The sequence below is a fragment of the Apodemus sylvaticus genome, chromosome 12 (genome assembly GCF_947179515.1).
Source record: "Apodemus sylvaticus chromosome 12, mApoSyl1.1, whole genome shotgun sequence".
Taxonomy (NCBI): Eukaryota; Metazoa; Chordata; class Mammalia; order Rodentia; family Muridae; genus Apodemus; species Apodemus sylvaticus.
In genome coordinates this window covers 85,547,296-85,569,433 of record NC_067483.1, presented here as the reverse complement: position 1 = coordinate 85,569,433, position 22,138 = coordinate 85,547,296, and the positions used below count along the sequence as shown (strand labels likewise).

The 22,138-nt window shown below is 41.6% G+C and overlaps 2 protein-coding genes across 2 annotated transcripts in view; both read right to left on the bottom strand.

Moving 5' to 3' along the window:
• The window catches only part of Desi2 (desumoylating isopeptidase 2), a 167,457-nt gene that overhangs the window by 114,525 nt on the left and 30,794 nt on the right, over nt 1–22,138 (bottom strand). The gene's annotated exons all lie outside the window — the stretch shown is intronic.
• Nucleotides 1–22,138, bottom strand: part of LOC127697239 (cation channel sperm-associated auxiliary subunit epsilon-like) — a 100,883-nt gene that overhangs the window by 63,889 nt on the left and 14,856 nt on the right. Inside the window, exons 2-7 of the mRNA XM_052200235.1 lie at nt 20,990–21,038; nt 16,439–16,512; nt 15,615–15,684; nt 14,594–14,664; nt 8,292–8,316; nt 3,119–3,196 (exon numbers count right to left, since the gene is read on the bottom strand). Of these exons, the coding sequence (XP_052056195.1) occupies nt 3,119–3,196; nt 8,292–8,316; nt 14,594–14,664; nt 15,615–15,684; nt 16,439–16,512; nt 20,990–21,038 (367 nt within the window). The remainder of the gene's footprint in view (nt 1–3,118; nt 3,197–8,291; nt 8,317–14,593; nt 14,665–15,614; nt 15,685–16,438; nt 16,513–20,989; nt 21,039–22,138) is intronic.

The window sequence follows — 22,138 nt, the reverse complement described above, 5'->3', positions numbered from 1 at the left end:
CAGAACTCCAAAGCAAGAAATCTCCCCCCCCCCACCCCCCCCCCCCCGACAACGTGGCCTTACACAGTGTTCTCCAATCCTGTGGAGTTAAATTCGACTCTATCACAGTATCCAATAACGCCTGTGTAAAAGGAGTTGTCGGGCCGTACTGGGCTACGGCTAGCTTTAATTCTTTTATCACTTTAAATTCCAAAGTCTGATATTGTCTAATCACATTGCCCTGGTCTTCAATCTCAAGGACTGGAAAAGCTAAGATTTCTGACGTATCCTGCCCCTCTCCGCGAGCCTGGCTTATAACTCTTTCTAATGGTGACTGGCGGGTCTCAGAATTATTGTTCTCTCTAGTATTAGACACCCTTTTTAGCTCCTGTAATTCATTAGTCAATTTCTGCAATTTAATTTCAAAGTCTAACTTTTGTAACTGCATGCCTTTCTGGACCTCGTCTCCTGCCATCAAGGTCATAGGCGGAGCAGATGGCGCGATAGGGGGCCATTCTTATCCATGAGATTCAGTTGTTCTATTCTTGTGATGAGCTGTCTTTTTTACAATTGGCTCATCAGCACTGTCCCTGCGTTTATGTGACTTAGGGTGTGGAGGGTCCTCCCTTGTAGGGGTCCTCTCTGGCAGGCTTTCTTCTTGAGATTCCTCAATTTCCTGAATAATATCTAATTCTTCCAAACCTCCTTCATCTATAATATCCTTTATAAGTGTCTAGAGGCAGAGAGTAATATTATCTGCCTTGGCTGTCTTTAGCGAATTACCAATTCTTACCCAAATTCTCTCGTTTAACGTTCGTTTTTCTTGGAACCAAGGACAGCAAGAATATATCTGGTCCAAGAATACGTGTTTGCATTGATACGTGCTCGGGACTCATTTTTGCCTCCCTGCATTCGGGAGAAGCCTCTAAAAATGTAATTGATCATTGTTTACAAGCCTTTAATACCATGGGATTACCCAAAGTCATTAAGACAGACAATGGACCAGCCTACACTGGTAAGAACTTTATCTCTTTTTGCAAGGAATTTAATATAAAACTTAAAACTTGAATTCCTTATAATCCAATGGGGCAAGGAATCGTAGAGCGTGCTCACCGCACCCTTAAAAACTGGCTTCTTAAAACTAAGAAGGGGAATCTATATCCTCCTAGGTCCCCTAAATCACATCTTGCCTTTGTTTTATTTGTTTTAAATTTTCTCCAAACGGATGCTAAAGGTCAGTCTGCAGCAGACCGACACTGGCACCCAGCTACTTCCAATTCCTACGCCATGGTTAAGTGGCGGGACCCTTTAAATAATACATGGAATGGCCCGGACCCCGTTTTAATCTGGGGGAGGGGGTCCGTCTACATTTTCTCTCAGGAAGAAGACGGTGCGCGTTGGCTACCAGAGAGATTGGTAAGACAGGTAAACATCCCCTAAACTGTTGGTAAGTATAATTAATACAAAAGGCCTTTTCCAAGCTATTTCCCACTTACTTGGGAAAGTAAAGTTCCTTTGTGTTCTTGCAAATTAAGTTGCAAGCCAGGCTTCTGGCCTGAGGACACTGAATTTCAATTAAACTAAACGTTTTGGGCTTTCCGATACTAACCAAACATGTTTTTCTCTTAATCTCGTTTTATATTTCAAGCAGATAACACTCAGAAGATAAGCTCCTTCAGCAATGGCTCCCAGGTTGAGGATGGGTGGTTATTATAGCCAGCCAGCTCTTATCAGCAGAGCATTCACTCTGCCAGTGGATCCCTCAGAAAGGAGGCTGCATAGTATTCGGAAATATGCATGTTTGTTAATATAACAAACATGGTCATCAGTTGAGGTGCGAGGCGAGACACTGCAGGGGAAAAGGAAAAAAAAAATCCTGTCTCCGAATTTCCCTAAAAAGCACGCCCAGCTACATGGGGGTTGACATTGAAAGACTGTCCTTGAATTAAAAAGGCAGTCTATTCCCTCCTGCCCCCCCCCCCCCCCCGGAAAAAGATGTCCTTAACGTTTAAGGGGGTTGGGCCTCTGCTTTCCCTCATTGGTTAAAAGCCCGTCATCCATTGGATGAACTTACTTGTATCCACTGAGTTGTTAAAAATAAATAATTAAGGGGGAATTGTCTCTTCCTCCACAACATTCAGCCAGCTGGCAACCCCCAACTCTTCCAATGGGCTACCTCCGGCCTTTGTTCCTGAGAACAATAAGGCACCTAACCTTGACTATCAACACCGCCCCAAGATGGTTTCACCAGACACCCAACAGAGACCCTGCCAGGCTCAAGGCAGGCGACCCGCTGAGACCTGGAGCCAAAGAAGACTCACAGCCCTGCCTTTGATGTGACCGGCTTCTGGGAGGGGTGGCGGATTCCCCCAAGACTATATAACATGTCATTAAAAATATTAAAGTTACTCTTGACCGGATTAAACCGCCTTGACTCACATCTCTCTCGCCTTAACCTCAAAATTCTCTTAACAGGCAACCCAGTTCACATGTAGCCGCAGGTGGTCTACACTCTGAAGCCTGGCAACCAAAGTTAAACATCTGGAATCCAAATAAAGGTGTAAGGAACCAACTCCACAAAGCTGTCTCCTGGCCACTACCCACATGTTATGTTCTGGCATACCTCCATCCCCAACACACACACACACACACACACACACACACACACACACACACACACACCTACATCAGAGTGTTCCTGACTAGTCACTAAGATAGCAACAGGCTCATGAGAGCAACTGTCTATACTAATATTCCTTGGTATGTTTTACATTGAAACAGAATGCAAAATTCAACTCTTCAAAGCAGTAAATTTGTAAGGAATATAAGAAAGGGCTGACATATTTACTATGTTATGCCTTAGCTATGTTTCTGAGGCATGACTTCAATGGAGATACTCACAGGACACCTTTAAAGCACACAAAGGGTCTATCTCTTGACCAATGATCAGAATAATGCTCAATGGAGAAGCATATATTGCAGAGATCGAGGGCAGTTCAAAATACCTATGATGACTAAATGAAACATAACGGTGTTTTACACTGGCCTCAGGAAACTTAAAACACTATCAATTGAACTCGGTCCTCAGAACAAGACTGGGGACCCATGTGATCAAATGAATGATGATATTGGTGCTTACCAGTGACGGTTTCTTTGCGGTCCTTGTCAGCTCTTCCACGCTGGCACTTTCTGGATCGATCACCCAGATGGTGACAATCTATAAAACAAAATATAAGAGGCACAGATTGAGCTCTACGGGTTACAAAAAAAGAGAGAGAGAGAAAACTAACTTGGGAGGGGGTGAGGTAGAGGGTAAATCTTGGAGTAGTCAAAGGATGAATAAGATTGCGTACAAACAAAATACCTTGTATATATATTTATACAAAATACATGTATATATAATTATCAAGGGCTGGAGAGATGGCTCAGCAGATAAGAGCACCGGCAGCTCTTCCAAACGTCCTGAGTTCAAATCCCAGCCCCCATATGGTAACTCACACACATCTGTCATAGGATCCAGTGCCTCTTCTGATGACTGAAGACAGCTACAGTGTACTCACATATCAAAAATAAAGAAATCTTTGAAAAAAAGGGGGGGCTGGAGAGATGGCTCAGTAGTTCTTCCAGAGGTCCTGAGTTCAGTTCCCAGCAACCACATGGTGGCTCACAACCATCTGTAATGGGATCTGACACCCTCTTATGATGTATCTGAAGACAGTTACAGAGTACTAGTGTGTGTGTGTGTGTGTTGTATATATATACAAATCTTTAAAAAAAAAAAAGGACACACATAAAATAAATGTTTGGGCTGAAGAGATGGCTCAGTGGTTAAGAGTACTGACTGCTCTTCTGAAGGTCCTGAGTTCAAATCCCTGCAACCACAACCACATGGTGACTCACAACCATACGTAACGAGATCTGATGCTCTCTTCTGGAGTGTCTGAAAACAGCTACAGTGTACTTACACTTAATAATAAATAAATCTTAAGAAAAAAATCAAAGAATTAAAAATACCTGAATAAAATGTATTCACATTTCCCCCAGTTTTATACAAATTTCCTTTTTTGTTTGTGGCAAAACCACTCAAAATATTAACTCAAGTTTTTGTTATTGGTACTGGCGCAATGACTAAGTGGTTAAGAGTACTGGATGTTCAGAGGGACTTGGGTTCAATTCCCAGCACCTACATGGTGGCTCACAACTGTCTCTAACTGCAGTTTCAAAGGATCCAGTGTCCTCTGCTGCCTCTACAGGAAGCAGGCATGGAAATGGTACATGGAGATTCATAGAGGTAAAATATGCATACTCATAAAATAAAATTAAAAAACGTTTTTATTATTTTCTATTTTAAAACATCAAAAGAGTGTTTGTGGTTTTAATAACTGGAAAAGTATGAAGGTCCATGAAGGGTTAAAAAAGTCTATACCTTGAAGGGACTGATGGCGACCTTCTGTATCAATGATCATGCATATTTCTTTACATCTGTAAACAGACATGGCAGCCTTCCTATACACTTCAACATTGTGTTTTGAAAACAGAAAATGAAATCATTTTCTGTACGTCCTTTGTAACTTACCCTTAGTATCTGACTTCTAGGGCACTTCAATAGAAACATATACCATTGGAGGATTTTTGTTTTATTTTGTTTTCTTTATAGACATGGTGTATGTTTTCTTTTTTTTCTTGAATAACTTATTTACACAGTCAAAAGCAAATTATATATTTTCAAATGTAATTTTTACAAGATATTACTTATTTTATGTATGAGTATACCATCACTATCATCAGACACCCAGAAGAGAGCATCAGATCCTATTACAGATGGTTGTGAGCCACCATGTGCTTGCTGCTGGCTCTTAACCACTAAACCATCTCTCTGGGCCCCAGCAAGTTATATGTAAAATAGGATGACAACAATAACAACAAAAAATTCCTCTTTCCCATCATTCATTTCCTACGAGTCTACAGGTATCTAACTAGTCATTGCCTCTGTTTCTGTAAATTCTGAAAACCTCTGTATAGAATCAGTAAAGATAACATCTTTCCTCCTTGTAATACAAACACATGCTTCGTAATGTTCTTTCAAAAAGCAGCCAATCTGGTCTAGTTTCTCAATGTCATGTCTTCCTGCCAGATGACAGGGTCAAGTCGACAGTGCTGACTGGGACACTTGATTCCAGGATCAAACGCAGATCACCAAGGTATGTGGCAACCCCCCCAACCCCACCCCCAAAACAACACACACACACACACACATACACACACTGTGCCTTCTTGTTAGCTCTACATTCTAATTTTCCAAGCTACTGCACGGCAGTTTGTGTGGTAGATCTTCCACAGCAATGTGTGAGAACTCATTCCCTCTCTCCTCCCACCCTCACCCCTGTGCTATTCAGTTGGATAGAAATGGTAGTTTGGTGTGGCTTTGTTCCTTTTTTGTCTTATGAGAAAATATTAGGGTCTCTCCTCGTGTTCAAGGTCCACTGTCACTTCCGTGCATAACTTCCTCTGGGTTGTTGTTAAGATTCGAAAGATTTCCTTGTCCTTCTATATCTGCCTGGAGAACTTCAATATTTAGTTCAAAATACTTTGTAACTTTCAGGTTGATTTCTTTCATGACCCATGAACACATGTACTTAAACTCTCTATCATATGGGGACTGGAGAGGTTGCTTAGTGGTTAAGAGCACCAACTGCTCTTCCAGAGAAGCTAGGTTTAAATCTACGCCAGGGGAATTTGGCACCCTCTTCTGGCCTCCTCAGGCACTGCATGTGCAAGGTGCACATTCATACCAGCAGGCAAAACACCCACATATGAAAAATAAGATGGAGCTGTTGGAATGGTATATATCCATAATCCCAGCATTCTAGAAGTGGAGGCAGGGGTATTGTAATTCCAAGGCCGGCCTGGGTTGCCTAGGGAGTGAGGAAAACAAAACAACAAAAATTAAGCCTGAAGATTTTCTAAGTAATTTCCAAGTTAAAGGTCTGGTGGTTATAGAATGCATGTCCTATTGCCTTAGTTCTCTATCGAAGTATATAGCCTGCTGAATGCTCTGTGTGTTTGAAATGGGTACGCAATATGATACAACGGTTATTATATTAAACTTATTCATTGCATTTAAATATTCGCTGAATCCTGGTGGTTATTTTAGCCACATCTGAACTACACTGAGGTGGTCTGACTTTCCGGAGCTGCTCTTAACTGTTATGGCTGTTTTGCTGTGGTGAGCTGAGCTGCAGGCTTCTCTTATTTGCTTTTTATCATGGTTCTTAAATATGGGAAGGAAGTCTTTCCTTCTAGAAAATCTTGGTAAAAGTTCCTAAGTACTGTGATGATGTTTTCTGTCTTTTATTTTGATGATATTCTGGGTGATGCTGACAGATCCCTGGGATATATAATATCGACATATCATAGCATAGTATTGGTTTATATATTCTAGACATTTATTTTAATTTTTATTTATTATTTTGCGTGTGTGTGTGTGTGTGTGTGCATGATATAGCCATATATCCAGTTGGTGGTTGTGTGCCATGGTGCTCATGTGGAGGTAAGAGGACAATTGTATGGAACTGCCTCTCTGCTTCCAGGCTCATGGAGGTTCTGGGGTTGGTTGCCAGGCATGTTCAGCCTCTACCTCTTGTTGTTATTTTATTCCAAAATTTCAAATATTTTAAAAGAACATGTCAATATAAGTTTTAGAACTGGGTCAGACTTCAGATTTTAAAATTATGCTAGATTTATAAACTGAATAAGCGACTTTATATCATCTTTTAAAGCAAGCTGTAATGATACAAAGTTGAGGGTGGGAACTTGTGCTGTGATACGGTGCACCCAGCACGCAGACTGAGAGATGATTGAGGTTAGGTATTCATAACCTGCAGGATGTCATTAGCATCAGTTGCTTCTCAAAGGCTGGCAAGCACCCAGAAGAAACCAACTGTTGCAGGCCCCTTCCAAAACATTAGTAAACTTTCTTCCCAATTTCTTTGGTAAAATTTGGGCTTGCCAAAGCACTGCTTTTTTTCATTATTATTTTTTCTTTCTTTCTTTCTTTCTTTTTTCTTTTTGGATACAGGGTTTCCCTGTATAGCCCTGGCTGTCCTGGAACTCACTCTGTAAACCAGGCAGGCCTCAAACTCAGAAATCCACCTGCCTCTGCCTGTCCAAGTGCTGGAATTAAAGGCATGCGCCGCCACCACCTGGATTCTTTTTTCTTTTACATGAACAAGTCCATGCTGCTAGGAAAATCTAGACTTTTTTTTTTTTAAGTCTTTTGAGACAGAGTGTCTCTTTGTAGCTGCGGCTGTCCCAGAACTTGTTCTGTAGACCAGACAAGTCTTGAACTCCAACTGCCTCGGGGTCCTGAGTGCTGGGATTAAAGGTGTGTGTCGTCACTGCCCAGAGTGGAAAATCTAGACTTAAAAAGTATTAGAGTTTCACAAATTATATATTTTGTGTAACTGTAATTAATGTCTCCTTTGTTTCTTGGTACAGAGTTTTAGACAGGGACTTGCCATGTTGCCCACAACTGATTGTGCTATGTCCTAGGTAACATTCGACATCAGCAGCTGACTGAACTCCCTGCAAAGCCGAGGGTAACCTTGAACTCTGGACCTGGAGTGCTGAACTCTGCAGTGCTGACATGACAAGCTTGGACCAGCTCCCACACCCAACTTAGGTGGTGCTGGGGCTTGGTGCTTGACAGAAAAGTGCTCTATCAAATAAGCTACCTCTCCAGCCTACAAACTTAATTTCAGGTGATACTTTTATACAAGATCTAACATCGTAACTCACACTGGCCTCACATTTATGATTGCTGGGCACCGTCCTTTTCCTTACTCAGAACACAAACCGTGGGCAGCCTCCATAAGGCTTCTGTATTAACTGGGTTACATTTATCAATGTGTACCTTGTAACAAAACTAAGAACATTTTCAATGATCATTTATGCAGCCTCGATAAGCGTATTGCATGCTCTAATGTATTTTATGAATAATCCGGGACCTCAACATCTGCTAGTAGTTTCAAAATCTCTTTAGTGTTTCAACAGAAGATGTCTGAGTTTCTGCTTCTGCTCTGTTGTTTGGGAAGACTGTTGGAGAGAAGCCCACCCTTGCATAGATATGGGATCGAGCCTCCCTGACTAGGCCTCTGGACAACCCAAAGGGTCTTCAAACATGCTTAGAGCACTGACACTCTATGGGACATTTATGGCAAAAGCACTTTTGGGGGCTTCCTGGGAACCTAAAGAAGGAAGGCAGACCTTGGGGCAGCAACACTTGGGAGAGATGCAAAACCAACAAATGTTACCTGGCTTAAGTTGTGATAAACATCTCTGTGGAGAGAAAAAGGAAATACATTTCAATAAACATCATATGAAACATTAGTAGGAATACTTTGTCTTCAATATACACATTCCTTCTCTTTTTTTTTTTCAAAAGAAAATCCATTGTTCATGTATTTACTTCTCATTAAGGTAAGTCAGGAGAGGTGCAGCCTCACATGGACTCTGTCCAATGGCCTTCGCAGGAAGGTTGCTTCACAATTTGGCACAAACTGTGCCTCTGCTTCTTTGGTCGGAGTTACTGTCCCTGGATCACTCTGGTTTTGTTCTGTTTGCCTCCGGGAGTCACTGCACTAAGTTTTGCTTTATACCCATAAGCACACCTCTTGGCTAAGTGCAGTTCAGTTTTATCTCAGGCATAAACATCTTCATCTTTATGAAGAGCCCCCAGAGACCTTACCCCTAGCCAGGACAAATGACTTTGCACCACAGCCTCCCCGGTGTATTCGCCTTTCAGAAGTCTTGTTCCCAGCAGGCCTCCAGGAGCCAAGATGGCAGAAAGCAAGATACATTGTTTCTAAACCTTTGGGTAGTCTATTGACATCTTGGTACATAGATATAAAGAGTTTGATGTTAAATGTAAAACAAAAACAAAGCCCATATATCATACTAATTTACCAAATTTATCTATCACTCATTTGCAGTCATGAGGTCCAAGGGGTTTGAATCTTAAATGTATATTACCGAGTAAAAGAAGCCAGACTAAAACAGTACATACTACAACCCTGAGATTTCACCTTATACCAGTCAGAATGGCTAAGATTAAAAATTCAGGAGACAGCAGGTGTTGGAGAGGATGTGGAGAAAGAGGAACACTCCTCCACTGCTGGTGGGGTTGCAAATTGGTACAACCACTCTGGAAATCAGTCTGGCGGTTCCTCCGAAAACTGGGCACCTCACTTCCAGAAGATCCTGCTATACCACTCCTGGGCATATACCCAGAGGATTCCCCACCATGTAATAAGGATACATGCTCTACTATGTTCATAGCAGCCCTATTTATAATTGCCAGATGCTGGAAAGAACCCAGGTATCCCTCAACAGAAGAGTGGATGCAAAAAATGTGGTATATCTACACAATGGAGTACTATTCAGCCATTAGAAACAATGAATTCATGAAATTCTTAGGCAAATGAATGGAGCTAGAAAACATCATACTAAGTGAGGTAACCCAGACTCAAAAGGTGAATCATGGTATGCACTCACTAATAAGTGGATATTAACCTAGAAAACTGGAATACCCCAAACATAATCCATACATCAAATGAGGTACAAGAAGAAAGGAGGAGTGGCCCCTTGTTCTAGAAAGACTCAGTGAAGAAGTATAGGGCAAAACCAGAACGGGGAAGTGGGAAGGGGTGGGTGGGAGGACAGGGGGAGAGAAGGGGGCTTATGGGACTTTCGGGGAGTAGGGGGCTAGAAAAGGGGAAATCATTTGAAATGTAAATAAAAAATATATCGAATAAAAAAAAATAAACAATCTCCCTTCAGGGACTCAGTTCAGATCCTGAACTAGCTGCTTCCCTGAGCACTCAGAAATAAAGGTTTCATTTTTAAGCTTCAAAAAAAAAAAAAAAAAAAAACAACAACAACAACAACAAAAAAAACAGTACATACTATAGAATTCCAACTATATATTATTGTAGAAAATGAGAACCTACAGGAAGATTCAATTTTTTTAAATGTGATTTCTAGGGGCCAAGTAGGAGAGAAGAATGCATGTGTGGAACGCAAGTATTTTAGGATGGTGAGAATATGTGGTGCCAGGGTGATGGAGACCCACAAGTGTACATTTGTCTATGCTCGTGGGAAATACAGGACCAAGACCAGACTGATAATGCAAGCCCTAGACTTTTGGTGCTCAAGCACTGATGTTGGCTTATCAATTAAAGGAAATGTCACTCTTGGAAGCTATACTGATAATGAGGGTGACTATTTATAATATAAATGAAAAGTTGGAAAAATTAATGATGTTCACATACCTTAATAAAAAACCCAACAAAACTGACATATAAAATGACCAAAACAAATAGAATTTTATATATTATTCTTGAGTGGAAATATTCCTTAAATAAATTAAAATATTAAGATACAATAAATTATAAGACAAACCATGGGGCACAGGCACAGTTGAGTGCTAGAGTATTTCTCTACCAAATATGAATGCCTGGCTCAATGCCAAATACTACAGAAATAAAATGAAATAAATAAAAATAAAATCCCAACAAGGGATTCTGTAGAAGTTTATAAACCAATTCCAAAGATTTATAGGGAGGAAAACAAATCCGTATGAATGTAGCTAGAGCCAGGTATGGTAGCACTGGCCTATAATCTTGCCATTCTGGAGGCAAGACAGTGTGTGCATTGTAGTGTGTGTATATGTGTGTATGTGTGTGTGTGTAAGTGTGTGGTATATATATTATGAGTGTGTAGCATGTGTGTGTATGCTATTTGTGTGTCAATGTGTGTGTGAATGTGCATGTGTGGTGTGTGTATGAGTGTGAGGTATTTATGAGTGTGTGGTATGTTTGGTGTGTGTGGTGTGTGCCTATACAACTAGAAAAACGGTCAAGAGAGGATTTCAAAAAGTGTGGGATGGGAGAGGTAGCAAAAGGAAACTCGTGATGTGAGAGTGAAGAGGAGCTTGGGGAGACAACACGGGGACGAAAATGAGGGGACAGTAGGGCAGGGGGAGAGAACCTACTAAAACCCACTGTAAAATGTCACAAAGACATCTGCAGTGCTGCTCTTTCAGAGGACCAGGCTTCAGTTCCCAGCACCCACAAGGAAGCTTACAAACGTGTAACTGCAGCCTTGAAGGATTCAGTGCTCTCTTGTGGCTACTGCACATGTGGGTACACAGATGGACATGCACACAGTCACTCATAAACATAAAATACAAAAAGAAAGTGTCATGAAGATATCTAATACCTTGTATATGGCTTAAAAAAAAACTAAATTGAAAGCAAACAAACAGTAACAAAGATAACACAGAGGCAAATAGATCAGCTAAATAGACTAGCTATCCTAGGAGGCCAGGCATTTATAGAAAACTGAGCTATAAAGAGGTAGACACTGTATATACATTATTCAGTAAATTGGTATGAAAATCAATTATTCATGTTTAAAAAGTGAATTTCTACCTTGAAGCTTCTTCAGAACTAACTCAAAGAGGATTAAGATTTATTTATTTATTTACTTATTCATTCATTCATTTATTTATTGGAGGAGGGGGGGTTCAAGACAGGGTGTCTGTCACTCTGTAGCCTTGGCTGTCCAGGAACTCACTCTGTAGACCAGGCTGGCCTTGAACTCATAGAGATCCACCTGCCTCTAACTCTCAAGTGCTGGGATCAAAGGCATGTGCCCTCACTCTCTGTGCAGATTAGGAATTGTATAGGAAAAAAATATAAAACAATGTAGAAGACTGTAATATAGCAGGTAAGGAAATCTTCCTTCCTTCTTTCCTTCCTTCCCTCCTTCCTTCTTTCCTTTCTTTCTAAGATTTATTCATTTTATGTATATGAGCACTGTAGCTGTTGTCAGACACACCAGAAGAGTGAACTGGATCCCATTACAGATGGTTATTAGCCACCATGTGGTTGCTGGAAATTGAACTCAGGACCTCTGGAAGAGCAGTCAGTGCTCTTAACTGCTGAGCCATCTCTCTAGGCCCAGAAATTATTCTTAGATGGATTTTAGTAGGCAAAAACTCACAAAGGAAGAATTTAAAAATTGATTGGCAAGAGTAAGGGCCTCTGTTAATAAGAGGGAGCAGAAGTAGCAATGTACAAAATAGTGATGCATAAAATAATCTAAACACTTGTAAGTAATAATGAACTAGTAAAAAGTCTCATTAACCCGTACAGAAAAGAAAAGTAACTCAAGAATGGAACAATATACTTATTAACAAAGGAGAGTATTTCCCACAAGCCTAAAATACACTCAATGTCATTAGTAACCAGTTGAGTTGGTTTGAGTTTGCTTGGCCCAGGGAGTGGTGATATTATGAGGTATAGCCTTGTTGGAGTAAGTGTGGCCTGGTTGGAGTAGGTGTGGCCTGGTTGGATAGGTATAGTCTTGTTGGAGTAGGTGTGGCCTGGTTGGATAGGCGTGGCTTTGTTAGAGGTGTGACCTTGTTGTAGTAGCTTTGGCCTTGTGGAGGAAGTGTGTCACTGTGAGGGTGGGCTCTGAGACCCTCTTCCCAGTTCCCCCTGAGACAGTCTTTTCCTATTTCTCTTCAGATGAAGATGTAGACCTCTAATCTCCTCCAGCACCACGGCTGCCTGGAGGCTGCCATACTTCCTTGCCATGAAGATAATGGACTGAACCTCAGTACCAGTAAACCAGTCCCAATTAAATGTTGTCTTTTGTAAGAATTGCCTTGGTCATGGTGTCTCTTCATAGGAATGAAAATCCTGAGACACCAGTAAAGTGAAAATAAGTAACATAATTTCACATTCACTCCACTGTGCAGGTTTAAAAGCTAAGGCAATGGGAAGTGCTTCACGTGTCACATTCTGGGGAACCAGTAACAGGATGGGAGTTTTTTTATGTCTTGGGGCTATATAAAATAAATGCACCTCTCTCTGTGTGTGTGTGTGTGTGTGTGTGTTCTCCTCTCCTCCTTCCCTCGCTTCCACCCTCCCTCCCTCCCTCTCCTTCCTTACACCCTCCTTCCCTCCCCAGGATCTCAACTTAGAGGTTAGCACATGCTTGAGTAGGCACTCTACCAGTGGGCGACATGCCCAGCTCTCTGTAGTTTAGACAATTGTATTTGAGGTACATTCTTTATAGAAATTATTATTTAGACCAGTACTCCCCAGTTACAGCACATGTACAAATAATACAGGATCTTGTTAACAATATTCATATAGCAGGTCTAGGACAAATGAGTTGGCCTAACTTTCTTCTAACAACTTCCTGGGCTCTGATTAGTGGGATGCATTCTGAGTGGCAAAGCTTTACAAGGTGGTGGGGTGTACAGCAGTGGTTCTCACCCTGTGGGTCATGATTAATCAAGTGTTATCAAATGGCTTCCTCTGTGGGTCATGATTAATCAAGTTATCAAATGGCTTCCTTCCATTCCTGTGTTGAGGACTGACTGAAGAACTAACTATGCAAGACAAAGACTTTCAAAATAGATGAGAGCCATGATCTGAAAAGTCAGAGGTCAAGTCTGGCGCTGTTGCAGTGCCTTGTAGTTTGCTTCTCGTATCCAATCTCACCCAAATGTACATCCTTATCTATTCAATGAGGATAACGGTTCTTACATGTCTATCATCATTATGAAAGCTGAGAGAAAGAATACATGTGTAAACCTGGGCATCGTTGGACACTTCGTGGTCACAGCCCTCCAGAAGCAGAGGCAAGAGGATCATCACAGGGTGGAGGCTATCCTGGTCAATAAGCTAAGTTCAGGCTAGCCTGAGGTATACAGGGAGATTCTGGATACAAACAGACAGCTGTGGCTGGAGACAAGGCTCAGTGGTTAAGAGCACTGGCTGCCCTCTTAAAGAATGTGAGTTCAATTCCAGCAACCACATGGGGTAACTTAGGAACTTTGGAAAGGTCATGGAATACTTGCCCCTCCCAGAAGGGAGAGACTAAATTACATTCCTCAGACATCAGGGAGGTCCCTGTGGCTAGGGAAGGCCCAGAGCCCATTGGCCACCTACCCCATTCCCTAACAACCAATTAGTTTAAAGGTAGCACTCTTCTGCCAATCTCATTATACCTAATGGCAGCTGCCCTGAGGACTGTATAAAAGGCCCACTGCGTGGGCTGCAGGGGTCATTCTCTCTCCATGTGCAGAGCAATCCCAGCAAGCCGGATATTAAATACAATTTCGCTTGCATTTTGCATCGATTTCCGTCTGCATGTGGTTCACTCAGGGGTCTCCCAAAAGTTCAGGCTCTTCAGAGTCTTACAATGGCAGCTCATACCTGTCTGGTACTCAAGTCCAGGTGATCCAACTCCCTCACACACACATATATGGAAGCAATGGACCAATGAACATAAAATAAAATTAAAAAAAAAGAAAAAAACAGACAGATAAGGAAATGCACTAAGTGCTCAGAGTGTAGCTGGTATTTTTATAATTTCTATCTCAATAGTATTTTTGCAATACATTTGAGAATATCTTAGTTGGTGAATAGATGGTGTATGCAAATCATAGTGTGGATAAGGCACTTCTGTGATTTTTTTTTTTAAGCAAGAGCCAAATACTCTGAAAGCCTTAATTACCTTTATATTGTACTTTACTTACACAACTGTGAAATACCATAAGAAGCAAACATAAGAATTATCCACAGTCAGATGCCGTTGCTCTTCCCTGATCTATGAGAAAATACAAATGTAAAAAGATATGTAATATTTGGAATAGATTCCAATATGGATATAAACCTAAATGTACTAAAGCAAATGGCAAGTCTGGCACCTCGCCCTTCTCTCTGTCTCTATCGTATTTCTCTCCCTTGTTGACACTCAGCTCTATCATGCTTCTGGCTCAGCAGTTCTCAAGCACCCAGGGGACAGGGTGAGTCTGGCAGTGTGCGGAGATGCTTCAGGTTGTCACAACTGTCTGTTTCGCACATGAGCAGAGTCCATGTCACTTTCATTCATCTGCTTCGTTCTCTTGAATTGAAGGGAAGGAGGTGGAGTCAAAAATAAGTCTCAAATTTGCCTTTGGTTTTGGCCATCGCAGTTGCCCTGTGTGACTTAGCCTTGTTCATCCAAGGCACCATTAATGGCCTCTCGCATGCTAAAGATGAGGAAGCTAAGCAGTAGTGACTGCTGTGCTAGCTAACTGGAGTGACACTGCCAAGACACTGCCAAGCTCATACAAGGCCTAGAGTCCAATCCTCAGGAGAAGGAGGGAGGGAAGGAAAGGAGGGAGGGAGGGAAGGAAAGGAGGGAGTGTGGGAAGGAAAGGAGGGAGTGAGGGAAGGAAAGGAGGGAGGGAGGGAGGAAGGGAGGGAGGGAGGGAGGGAGGGAGGGAACAAACTATTAAAAATGAAAACCGAAGTAAAAATCAGATATCGTGTCACAATTTATACTGACATGGAAAATAATGACAGACTGGCAGGAACTTTCAAATAGGTCTTATTTTTAGTTACCACTAAAACTGTTTAAGGCGATTTGTGACAGAAGAGCTAAAGGAGAATGGAATCCTGGTTGCTTTTCTCTTTTTCTTTTCAATATATAAGCCTTTTATTGTCCCAAAAGAGCCCAAATTGTACTTGTGATCACTTTCTGAGATTCAATAAATGTCACTAAAATCAACTTACTTGGGTTCCAGTTTTTGGTCTTATATTGTGAATTCCAGCACTTTTACAGTGCAGTGTTGTCTTGGGTGATCTAGTGTTCAGAAAGAACAGAGAAGAGGAAGTAATTACAAATATTATATGAGGCTGATTTAAAAATCCACCCACAACTTTTAAGCTTAAGCAATTCAAGTGGATTTTAGAACAACAACAACAACAACAAAAAAAGACAAAAAAATCCTCTAATATAGCAACTGTCTCAGCTGTTGTTCTGAGACACCATGACCAAGATAACTCGTATACAAGAAAGCATTAGTTGGGGATTTGCTTACAGTTTCAAAGGTTTAGTCTATTATCAAGGTGGGGAGCAGACAGGCACTGGATCTGTAGCTGAGAGTTGTGTATTCTGATGCATGAACAGCAGTCCAGGAGAGACACTGGGCTAGGCATGAGCTTCAAGTGACACACACACCTCCTCCAGCAAGGACACACCCAATCCAACAAGGAAAATCCTCAATACCTCCTAATCCTTCAGAGCAGACAACTGGGGACTAGACAGGCAAATATATAGCCTATTGGAGAGCAGGGTGGGGTGGGGACTCTTTTCATCCAAACTTCCAGGAGGCATTTCCCTTCTGCTTTCTAAGTGAGCTAGCCTTTCTTTGCACACATGTTTAGTGGAAGGAGATTTACATGACGTCAGCGCTTTGAAGTCTGAACAGCTACATTATGTGAATGAATGCCATTTTTACAATATAGGAACAAATGGATACACACACACATACACACACAAACACACACACACACACACACACACACGGCAAAACAACAACAAAAAACTTACTTACGTAGCATTGAGAATTTTACAACTTTGTGGTATTTCCCATGATACAAATGAGCTTCCTTCATACTCTAGGTTAATCTAAGAAATGAGATGAAAGTACATGTTAATAAAAACAGCAACAACACATTGTTCATCTCATTGTGAGGTTGTGGATTCAACTATCTGGTTTGTATTGCTTTAAAAAACAGCTAAAATTCAGTTCCTTTGATAGTGTGTGAGTGGGCTGCTTATATTCTAATGGTAATTTGTGTCTCCTGTTTGCCCCAAAGAGGAGAGAGGCTGCAGGTAAGACACTGAGGAACCCTGCACCCAGTTAATTCTGTTTGATAAATAAAAATGTCAGCAGGTGACACCTGGGAGAAGAGACAAAGGCAGGGTTCAGGTTCCCCAGCTTGGGACCATGAGGAGGGAGGAGGAGGAGAAACAGAAAACACATACCCACCCCCTACCCCCCACTCCGAACCCCTACCCCCCACCCACCCCCCACTCCCTACACCCCCACCCCCACCCCCACCCCCATTGAAAGGAGAAGAACAAGCAGGAGGGAGCAGGAGAGCTGCCACAGCACAGCTGGGCCACAGGAACCTGGCCTTGCAACCTGATTAACCAAGTCAAGAGCAGCCCAGAGGGAAGACAGAAATTCCTAAGTAGTAACTGGAAATTATCGGTAGGAAAGTAGATTCTAACAGCGTGGAGGGTGGGTACTTGCTGCTGCCTAAGGCATATTTAAAAATACACGTCTGTGTGTGTCTTTCATCCAGGAACATAAATGGTAAAAAACAGGAAGAAACCCTGTGCTGCCAGTTCTTGCTTACTCTTTTTCTCTTTTTCTTTTTCTTTCTTTCTTTCTTTCTTTCTTTCTTTCTTTCTTTCTTTCTTTCTTTCTTTCTTTCTTTCTTTCTTTCTCTCTCTCTCTTTCTTTCTTTCTTTCTTTCTTTCTTTCTCTCTCTCTCTCTCTTTCTTTCTCTCTCTCTCTCTCCCTTCCTTCCTTCCTTCCTTCCTTCCTTCCTTTTGTTGTTTTTTTTTTTTTTTTTGGTTTTTTGGATTTGGTTTTTTCTGAGACAGGGTTTCTCTGTATAGCCCTGGCTGTCCTGGAACTCACTCTGTAGACCAGGCTGGCCTCGAACTCAGAAATCCACCTGCCTCTGCCTCCCAAGTGCTGGGATTACAGGCGTGCACCACCACCGCCCGGCTCTTCCTTTCGTTTTTAAAGATTTATTTATTGTTATATATAAGTACATTGTACTTGTCTTCAGACACACCAGAAGAGGGCATCAGACCTCATTACGAATAGTTGTGAGCCACCATGTGGTTTCTGGAATTTGAACACAGGACCTTCCAAAGAGCAGTCAGTGCTCTTAACTGCTGAGCCATCTCTCCAGCCCCCATGTTCTGGGATTTTTAAAATATTATTCCTACAATTCAACAAAGTAGAATGTCAAAGGAGAATTTGTGACATGCCAGCAGTCAGTACACCTGAGGGTGGAGAGATGGCTCCTCCAGGGGTGGGGCAGTATTGATTCCAGCACACATCAGGCTCCTAAGTACCTGTTACTGCAGTTCATGGGATCCTACTTCCTCCTGCCTTCCAGGAGTACCGGCACACACTACAAATGCTATCATGCCTTATAGGTTACCTTTTTCTACCTTTATGGGTTACCGTTTTCTAAATCTGCACACACACACACACACAAACACAAACACACACACACACACACACACACATAAGTGGGGGGTGGGGGAGAGAAAGAGAGAGGGAGTAGTAGTGTAACTCAGTGTGTTTGGGTCAAATTTATAACATCCAGAGAAAGAGAATAAGCTCTATATAATAGAGAGTCCTAAAATTAAACAATATCAAATATATACATTTTACTCACATGTAGATCACTTAGCAAAATTGAGCACATTTATAAAGAAAGGCTTAACCAACCTCAATAAAGTATTGTAATGCATTCTTGTCTTGGGAATTATGTAAAAGAACACATGTGATAAACCTGCACAGAGCTGGACAGACAAACGAGTGCATGAGGAGACAACTCTGCATGCCTCTTGCGACAGGCTATTTGATCACTCTGCAGACCCTGAGATTGTTGACTGAAAAAACCTGTCTCTAGTTGTGGTGTGGCTCAGCCCTAGAGCACACCTTTAGCCCAAGGGCTTTCTGTTTATTGTCAGTGGGATTAAATAAAGTCAAACCACAGGTGAAGAGGTGGAGCGAGCAACCACCTGACAGAATGAACTTAGGATAACACCAGAGAGAGTAAGAGGAAGTTAGGAGAACAGAGAGGCACACGGGAAGTACCAGGGAAGGACATTGAGTCTGAAGGGTTTCTAAGACACTGTGGGGAAGGAGAACTGGCTTTTTCTTTCTGGAATGTCGGGTTGAGGAAGGGTAGCTGGGTGCTTGCTCTGCCTCTCTCAGATTTTCCTCCCAGATTCTGGCTCCTGAGTCTTCATTTGGTAACATCAAAAGATTGGAATTTTGTTTAAAAACAACAACATTCAATATTGTGCCAATGATATAAGATGTTCCTATTGAGAGAAGCTAGATGAACGGTACTAGGTTTCTCTGCAGGTTGTCCTAGGCCTATAATTATTTATAAAGAAAAACAAACAAACAGAATTACTGGGAGACAGAGATTGCTTCTTGGCCTTTTGGCTAAGATCAAGTGTGTAATGTGTGTCTGTGTGAGATATATATATATATATATATATATATATATATATATATATAGAGAGAGAGAGAGAGAGAGAGAGAGAGAGAGCTCTTAGTTGATTGGTAAAGTACTTATTGTGCAAGCATGAAGACCTAAATTCAATCCCCAGCTCACATAACAAGCTGGGTAGGGAAGCAATATGCATAATCCCAGCACTGTGGTAGCAGAGCCCAAGGAATCCCTGAGACTTGCTGCCTAGCTGTCTAGCCAATTTGAGAACTCAAGTTTCAGTGAGGGATGGGTCTGGAGGTGGGCTGGAGAGACAGTTCAGGGTTTACAACATTTGTTGTTCTTGCACAGGAACCATCCATTGCTTCCGTTCTAGGACATCCAACATCTTCCCTCTTCTGACTTCTAAAGGCAGAAGGTACACACAGGGCAAACACATACCCATGAAGAAACTCGCACACAAACAAATCATTAAAAAAAAAAAAACATGTAGGGTGATTGAGGAAGACATCAAAGTTGACCTAGTAATAGATTGGTTAAAAAAAAAAAAAACCTGGAAAATGTAATAATACTGATTTTTTTGGCAAAGACCTACTCTGAGTGAGAGTATAAAGTTAACTGTCATTTTGGGAAGAGTCGTATAGACTGTAGTCTTTAACTCCACTCTTGGCTACATAGAGAGAAAAAAAAAAAAAAACAGAAACAGCAAAATCTCCACAAACACAAACCCTGCAGAGCTCGGTGGAGAAGATCGTTCATCACAGAGTTGTTTGTGGTGGTAAGACTCCGTCTGTCCACAAGGAGGGGGACACGGAAGTATACTCAAATTGGTAAGTTGTCCTTGTGAGTAGACAGCATTCAGAGAGGAATCATGGGGTGATAGAGATGGCTCGGCCATTTCCAGTCTTTGTTGCTCTTGCAGAGGACCCAAGTTTAGTCCTCTGCATCCTTCTGACAGCTCACAACTGGAAGACTGTGACTCTAGCTTCCAGTTCCAGAGCCTTCTTCTGACTTCCAAGGCCACTGCACAGGTGGTGCACATACTTAGATGCAGGCAAAATACTCATATACTCATAACCTTTTTTTAAAAGAGAAAAATGAACTAGACATGGTGTTAGTAATACAGAGACCGAGAGGAACTTACATTTACAGCTCTGGTTTACATCTGCTATAAACTTACAATTGTTGAATAACAGTTACTATTTTCCTCTTAATAGTTAGGCAAAATAAACACATACCATAGCCCCATCTTTTGTTGTTGTTCTACACTGTTGGGAACACAGGAAGTCCCAAGTGAGTGTGCACTGTGCAAACAGGCACAGGCATGACAGAAACCAGGGTGTCTGAAGCTCGGGAAATTAGCAGAACTTGTCTCCATGTGGATCAGACCCACAGCTGGTAAAACTGTCTTCCTCTGGTCCAGGTGAGTGTTCACAGACAATTATTCAGTCTGTGGCAAACCTGGCACTGGCAGCTTCCTCCTCTCTTGTTTACAGCCTGAGGCTGCTGACCTACAGAGATCTCCTAACCAGACTAGCAAACCCTTCTCCTGTGTTGTGCATAAAACACATGTTGGGTCTCAGGTTGGTGCATTAGTAGATGTGGCTCCAGTAGAGTGTACAACCAACCCAATCCCCAGCTTTAGCAACTGTGTCTGTCCTTTCTTCAGTTCCTCATCTTACCATGAGCTCCACACCACAGGATCATGAGACTATGTGCATACTTAAGGGCATGTATCAGAGGGAGTGAAGATAGAAGGGTAATAATGAGATGAAAAAGAAGATACAGAGTTAAGTATCTCCTGAGCAGAGATAACAGTAAAACAAAGTGTGACTACCTCTTTGAAACCCCAGACATAGTAATCTTTTAAAAAGGTATTTGATACTTACAGAACTCCTGGTACTAAAAATAGAATAATCTGGGCTACTCATGTAGTATCTGTGGAGGGAAAGGCAGGGTAGGAATATTAACAGCAGTTTCTCCTTGACATATGAGAGATTCTACATATGGTGAGGGGATGCCCAGGATTCTGCCCTCCCTGGGAAGTGAACCCAGAGCTAAAAGTAAGGTCGGTGACCACTACCCATCAGTCTGGCTGGTCAGGGCTTGCTCAGAGCGTTAAAATATTAAAATGACAGGCAAGTCCCCTTCCTTATTCATTTTGGATTTTGAAACAAGATCTCACTTACATGGCCCTGACTAGTCTGGCAATCACTATGTAGCCCAGGCTAGCCTCAGATTCCTGATAAACCAACTGCCTCACTCCCCTGAGAGCTTGGATTTCAGGTGCCCACTTGCCATAAACGTTACATATATTTTACATGCATTACTCATTACATACATTAGAACAAACACTACTGGATATATTACACTTGACTCTTTTTTCTTTAATGAACTCAGCTAGAATTTAGAAAACCAAAGGCTGGAGTTTCAGAAACCAATAGTTTTTGTTTTAGAACACTAGAAATGAAACTTTTAAATCCTTGTTCATGATCATTTTTATACTATTCATTATCTTGGATATGTTAATTTCAGGAAAACTTGCCCATCTCCAGAGGCATTGTAGACGAGAAATACAACGAGCCATTGTGTGCATGTAATTAAGTAAACGTCAAGTAATCACAAAGTACAAGAACAGACAAAATTCACTTTCATAACATATTCAACAACAAATGTAATCGCTGTAAAATAATGATCAGTAAGATATTTTTACATTCTTTTTACTAATTCCTTGAAATCTGATGTATGTATTACAATCCATTGGATGCATTAAAATCCATCTCAGTTTGAAATGTATTTCAAAAGCTCACAGGTCACACAAGTGGCTGGAGAAGCTCATAAAACTGTAGAGAACATCTTTATGTCTGTATGGACATGACACCTGCAATAATAAATCTCATGGCCTACGGCTTAGGCGGAAATTAGGTAGAACATTCAGGAGGCAGAAAGAATTATGGGATAGATCAAGGAGAGTCAAGGCAGTGTGGAAGATTCGCCCGGGAGAATGTGATGAGAAGGTCATATGGTACCTGAGCACA